The sequence below is a fragment of the Cyprinodon variegatus genome, unplaced genomic scaffold, assembly GCF_000732505.1.
Source record: "Cyprinodon variegatus isolate N-32 unplaced genomic scaffold, C_variegatus-1.0 Scaffold1059, whole genome shotgun sequence".
In the NCBI taxonomy this organism is placed as follows: Eukaryota; Metazoa; Chordata; class Actinopteri; order Cyprinodontiformes; family Cyprinodontidae; genus Cyprinodon; species Cyprinodon variegatus.
Genome location: NW_015151512.1, coordinates 80,121 through 87,010, shown reverse-complemented (window position 1 = coordinate 87,010; position 6,890 = coordinate 80,121). Strand labels below are relative to the sequence as shown.

The following is a 6,890-nucleotide window of genomic DNA, read 5'->3' as shown; positions in this document are numbered from 1 at the left end:
AAAATATATTTGTTATATCCAGACAATTAATTTCTTTGTTGTTGCACTCGGTGCTGCACCAACTTGCTGTTCGCCTCCTAACAAAATAAAGTTTTTTAAGATGAAAAATTTAACATGAGGAAAATGTTAAATTTAACACTGTCACCATTAGTTGTAAAACTAAGAAAATAAGCATAAAGAAATTACCATCCAGAATTGTAGAAACATTTTCCTGTAGTAAAGCTTCTTTCCCTAACATTTATTCCTGCATTACTTTTACCTTTATGCTTTAAGTAGTAATAAACATTAATACTTTTGACTCCACTGCCTCCATCTATCTATCTCTTTATATCTAAATTGTTTGGGCCCCGAGTTCATCTCAGGGGTCCATCATGATGATTATGACGGTTGGTTTGCATCCCCCGCTTTGGGATCCCCTGATCTAGTTCATTGGTACAAGCATCCTAAAGTCACATAAACATCATGCGTACTCACAGAGTAATGAAGTCAATGTAAAGAATCATTCCAGAGGTGATTCCGCTTGGTCACAGCAAAGAAAGGAAAACATGTTGGTGCAAACATCGAACAGGAGGGGTCACTGGACAACCCTGCCTTGGTAATGATGAGGTGTTTACCTCATGTTCTCAACCTGGTTTAAATCTTTTTTTTTTTATCTGTTTTATTCAAACACATTTTATAAGGGAAAGGTAGAGCAAAGGACAGAAAGACCCATTAGCAAAGACCACAAAGAATTTGATAGAAATAAACTGATTAGATTCACTTCAATCCAGTTCAGTTTGGCTGGAGTCTTGAACTCTGAGCACTTTTAGATCAGTTAAGCTTTTGCCTGACAATCATCCTTTTTTTTAAGGTAATAAAAAAGTGGAAGATGTTGTGATTAAAAAGGAAAGTTTAAATCCATTTAGATAATACTACAAAGCTCAAAAGTCTTTCTTTTTTATATATATATATATATAGTAGAAAATTAGCATTGGTTAATCATTAAAGGCTGTGATCAAGTGCATGACTTGTGTGGGTGATGTTAGGTCAACTTAAAAGAGCTGGAAAATGATTTAAATTAAACAGCTAACAAAAAAAAAACAGTTAATTTGGCTTTCATAAGGGGAAAAATTTTGGGAATAAATAGCATGCCATGTGTCGGGTCATTTTATGCCTCTCGGAAATGATGCTATTTAACTGTTTGGCAACAAATGACACAGCGAATAGATACTGTAATCAAACATATTTATTTAAACAGCTGCTAAATATCATAAATTAAGCATTTTTACAGGATGTATATATGATAAGCAAAACAATAATTGCTTGACAGGCTGCAGAGATACAACTGTGAAACAGAAACCATGCTGCCAACATGAGCTTTCTGGCAGCTGTCTGGCTACTAATCTCCTGAGGAAAGACTAGGAGGTACAGGAGATGGATCTGGAGAGGGGAGCAGGAGTGGGGGGGTCTCCTTCTGAAACAGAGGGAACCACAGACAGACCAAAGACATGTAGAGACAGGTTACTGTCAAATGGGCCAAAGATGCCGCCGCTGCTGATTTATCAGTGGCAGGAGATAAATCTGCTGTTTGGATGGATGGTCGATGTTAAAGAGGACATGGACAAGCGTGTGAGAGAGGTTTACCGGGATACAACACCAAACGAATGGACTAAAAGGTGCCGGCTGCATTTTCAACAACAACCTTTGGAAAATAATCTGATTTATGTCATAAATTGTTAAATCGTATGGATTAAATCCCATTAAAGGACCAAAACCGTGAAAGATCTGATAATCAGAACTCAATCTAGCTGTTTTTTCAAAGTTATTACATTTATAGCCATTTTATTTTCTGTTGATTTTTAAACAAAAACCTTGCCAGGCAAGATGAGTACTTAATGTAAGACACAACGGCCCATTCTCATTATGCTCTGAACTCGGAAACACAACTAAAAGGATAAATTCTGCAGAATGACCGCTGATCAAACCTAAGTTTAGGATTCATAATGCCGTTCAGCAGCCAGGACAAAGCATTTTAACACTACTGCTTCAATCGCATTAAAAATGCTGTAAAATATCAATTTATGAGCATATTACTATTATGTTTTAATGCATAAAGTGAACGAAATTGTTTTTCTCAAAGGAGTTACTGGAAAAACTATTTAAAAAACTCATTACTGTTTAGTGTCTGACCACAAAGCTACGCCATCTTACAGAAAAGTATGAAATTTGATTTGGTCATTTGTCAGGTCTGGATAAGTATGAATAATTAACAATAAATAAATGTTAAAAAAATCTTGATTTTCCAGAAAAATGTCCAGAAAATTTCTATTTAGAGTATGGCTGATCTCTGACTGATCATATTGCAACTTGAGATTTTGTTCAGTTTGTTACTTTGGCGCTGAGTTATTAATAGACAACCAAAACAGATATTTTTTTTGTTCTCAAATGTCCTCATTGTATTTGATATAACAGAAAAACTGAGTTAAAAAAAGTCTAGAATTCTGAAATGGAAAATTTTGGAGATAAAAAATTCAATTATGCATTGACATGAAGGCAGGATTAGTGTCTTTAAAGACTCTTTGTTTTATTTACCAGCACTAACTCCAAGAGATCCTGCAGGAACAGGACTAAATGTTCAATTAACGAGAAAAAGAAATTATGAAATAAACTGTTTTACAAAATTTGATAATTAAATCATCTCCAACAGAATTTTATTTTGAACAAATTTAACACTTAGTCTTTTAAACTGTTGCAAAAATACTTCAAGTTCAGAAGGAAAATGTAGAAACTTGTAGTGGAGCAGCAAAAGTATCACTTCGCTTCCACGACCAGAAAATAAGTATTTTCATCTAGTTTTGGTCCATTAATGCAATTTAACTGATTTAACACAGAATGAAGGAATGGTGGACATGTAATCCAATTACCTTAGCAGCCATTTAATTATTGCAATTCAACACAGGCACCAATTCGATTTGGTGTTTAACGCAACGCTTCACAATGCAACTAATACTATTTAGGTCTTTAGTGCGCCGGCATGAGGCTCATGCTGGTTTGTCATTAGTTTTAGTTAGTCGGGGGAAAAAAGCAGAAGGAGCTACAAAAGGCAGCCAGTGCAAAAGCAGTAAAACCAGATCTTATGACCAAATGTGGACAATCGTCACCTTCACTGCTGGCAGGAATGGCCAATCAGAATGTGCAGCATTGCAAAGTTGAAACAGACTGAACAAAATGAAGTGAAACAGAAACTGTAAATAAATTTTAGATAGGAAAAAAGATGAGATGTAAAAAAAAGGAGCTGGAAAGAAGATGTGCAAAGATTTTGCATTGAAACAATAATACTTTCAATTTAAGTACAATAAAACAGAACTACAACAATAAGACAAACAAAAATATAACCATCAATTACAGTATAACACTTAAACAAAAGGTCTTACTTCACAATTAGTTTCTAAACCTTTCACTCTGGATCCAAACTAGAAAATAAAAGTTTTAAACTGACTTTCAAATCATCTTTGCTGCAGATAAGGCTCATTGTTTTGGTTTTAATCTATTAAATAGGGTCTGAAATGTAACTGAAATCATATTTATTCACCGTTTCAAAAACAATAAAAAAATAAAATAAAATAAGTACCTTCAAATATATATTTCAAAATAAATTTTTACCATTAACGTTAAAAAAAAACTTGTCACTAGTTCTTTCTTATGCTATAAATCCATAATTTCAAACAAATAACATAAATAATGAGCCTTAATCTTCAAAGGGTAAAAAAAAAAAATGCACCAAAACACATTCAAAAAATCTGGATCCTTAAATGACCTAAAAATAATTCATAAAAAATAAAAAATTATACACTGCTTTGGCATTTCCATTGCACATTTCTGTTGGGCAGAGTTAAAGGCAGACTATAATAACTCCTTCCCTGCCAGAAGTTTAAAAAAAAAAAGCCGCATCATTTGGACAGTTTACTCTGTTAGAATCAAGGGCATCTTCCAGGGTCAGAGCAAAGCTAATAGTTCAGACACCAATTAATTCTGTCTAGGCGACAAAATGAGGCGTGAACCTCAAGAATTTATGACCAAGATTTCAACCGTAAATGGCTGAATGTTTCTGCAAATCTTCCTGGAAAAAGCCCACATGTCAGAGATTGATTAGGGAGGGGAAACGCAGGCGAAAACATGAACCTAACCTGTTCAAAAGAAGCTAACCTAACTAAAAAACAAAAAAAACAAACAAACAAAAAAAAAATTTAAGGACCAATTATGGCTCAAGTTTTAGTTTATGGAAAACAAAATTGCTAATAAGCTATCCTTAGCGGAGTAACAAGCTGCTATCAAGAGAGAGCAAATATTTGCCATTGAAAACGCATAAAACTCTAACTTCAGCTGCAACTTTAATATATTTGCACCTATTTACTGTTTAATTTTGATTTTATATCTTATAATCCATGCTAAACAAGTTGCTAAGCTAACCTCAATGGAAATTTGAGGGCTAATCAATGTAGTAACATAGGGTGTTGTTTTAAAAGGTGGAACTGAAAGTAAGGCTGATCCACAGAAGCGTCAGCAGACGGTTTGAGGCACCGGGTAGTTGGTTTATTATCTCCTGTTTATTCCCTGTAGCCATTGGCCAAAATTCAGAATTTCCTGATTATCCAAACTGCAGGGAAGATACTGACTGCTCAACATTACCCCCAATAGACACGTTAGGCCTTTATTGCTAAACGAAAACATCATATTTTAAATAATAACCTTTTATCAAATAAAAAATGTTCAAAATCACTGCGTGGATTTGAAACTTAGGCAAGTGAAGGTAATAATGGAGTTTGAACTTAATTGAACCTGAATGGATCAGTTCTAGGCTATAAAGTGGTACATATCCAGCTATCAGGCAGTCTGCCGTGTTAAAGCAGATAGTTAGTCCTTCTCCTACGCCAGTCGTTGATTGAAGAGTTGCTGCTGAGCCAGTTGGGGCTCCTGGTAGATCTGCCCCAACATCTCATGCATCATGCAGAGCAGAGGACAACCAAGGCTCAGCAGCTCAAACAGGAATATATAGTCCTGTGAGTAGCTCCGAACGTGGGATCCCACGGCTGTAATAGAGTGGCACACACTTCCCAACAGCTGCCGAGGCAACACACACACAGCCCGACTAGCACGCCTCGGCCAGCTCAGACCGTGTTTAAGCAAGGAAACCAGGGTACCTGCGGGTTGGACGCCGCCCGTGGCTGAACAGATCCCGCTGTCCATAGCTGAGGGGTTCAGGGGATTTAGGACTTCCTGTAAAAACCAGGAAAAACATGAAAGGAAATAAATACATGCTGATGAAAAACATGCATATTTTGAGGATTAAATCAGCAATAAATGCCAATTCCTTCTGTCTGTCGTTAGCGTAAAATTATTTTTAACTAATTCCTCACATGCATCACAGTGAAGAACAGTTTTACAGAGTATGGCGGCCATTTTTGGACTATATTGTACCAGACCTCTCCTCCACACTATTAAGAGGCTTGCTGTGGGCCTGAACAGTATATGTGCATTATGAGACTCACCACTGTTTGCACCAATTTATATGTTCATCTGCCATGAAAGGCCTTTAATGTAGGTTTTATGTTTGTTCTTTTCTGTGTCTAATATGATAAACACTGTTTGTTGAAAATTTAAAATCTAAAAAAGCCACTTTTACTAAAAACAAAACTTATATTTAGCAACTTTGTAAATCTGTTTGAATAAATGAAAGTTCAAGTTGTTTTATTTAATCTTGCTAAGAATTAAATTACTTTCAGTGTGTTGAGTGTTTATTAATGTTTATTTATTTTTTGCTCTTTATTGACACCCTATCAAAAAAAAAAAAACTGAAGTATATATTTTTAAACTGCTTCTTACCGTCGTTCTTCTGTTCCTGCCCCAGTTAGAGCTGTATTGATGCTGGATGTAATGAATTTTGCAGTAAAACTTTCCTACATTTAACAAAAAAAAAAAAAGAATCAGTTCTAATACAAACCAAACTGATAAATAGAATAGAATAGAAAATCCCTTTATTGATTGATAAGATTAAAGCAAAAGTAGTGACACAAATATGGACCTTAAAAATAAAGTGTAGAAATAACAGAATGAGTGACAAAGTTAAGAAAATATACAGAGTACTTTCTTTTATTTTAAAAGAATACTTCTGTTGTACAAAATAACAGACTAAAATAGTCTTTATTAGAAAAGTCTGCAGGGATTATTCTCCTAAATTCGACGTAAAGATTTTTTAGAGTGAGTCAGACCGACGTACCTTCCTGCGAGTCAAAGGCGTGTCCACCCAGACGGAGGGTGCAGTTACAGACGTCACAGCGGAAGCACTCTCGATGGAAGAAGTAGCCGTCAGCGCTCAGTCTCTCCATCACATACACCCGCTTGGAGCAAAAGTGGCAGATGTCGCTGCCGCCGAGTCCAGGAGGGAAATCCTTACGCAGCACGCACTGAGGAGAGGAGAGATGATAATAATAAGAGTCCTTCACTGAGAGGCTGGATGGGGAATTCTTTCATTGTTCCTTCCTTGCTTTTTCCGATTAATCAACGTTTCATTTTAAAAATCCAAATGGAAATAAGAAACTTTAGAGAAAAAAAAGAAAAAGAAAAGGCTGCCTTTTTATTATTAAAAGACAGGTGTAATATTTTCTTAGTGTACCAATTCAGACTTTCTACCAAAACCAGAAAATATGGTAAATGGAATTCTTTTTAACCCAACATTTTTTAATTGTTTAAAGTCGTAGGGAAGCGGCTGTTCCAACCGTTGCATTTCCGAATTCTCCATAGTGGTGCACGACTTTACACGGGTGAATAAAGAGAATGTGATTGGTCGATTATCAAGGGGGAGGGGTTGGTTGTGGCCGGTGTCTCAGAAGCATCTTGCTAACCAGTTAGCA

At 35.7% G+C, this 6,890-nt stretch overlaps 1 protein-coding gene across 1 annotated transcript in view; it reads right to left on the bottom strand.

Annotated features, from left to right (window-relative positions):
- The window catches only part of LOC107101150 (protein-methionine sulfoxide oxidase mical2b-like), an 80,856-nt gene that overhangs the window by 23,004 nt on the left and 50,962 nt on the right, over positions 1 to 6,890 (bottom strand). The window contains exons 21-23 of the mRNA XM_015399940.1: positions 6,257 to 6,443; positions 5,863 to 5,936; positions 5,181 to 5,256 (exon numbers count right to left, since the gene is read on the bottom strand). Coding sequence (XP_015255426.1) covers positions 5,181 to 5,256; positions 5,863 to 5,936; positions 6,257 to 6,443 — 337 coding nt within the window. The remainder of the gene's footprint in view (positions 1 to 5,180; positions 5,257 to 5,862; positions 5,937 to 6,256; positions 6,444 to 6,890) is intronic.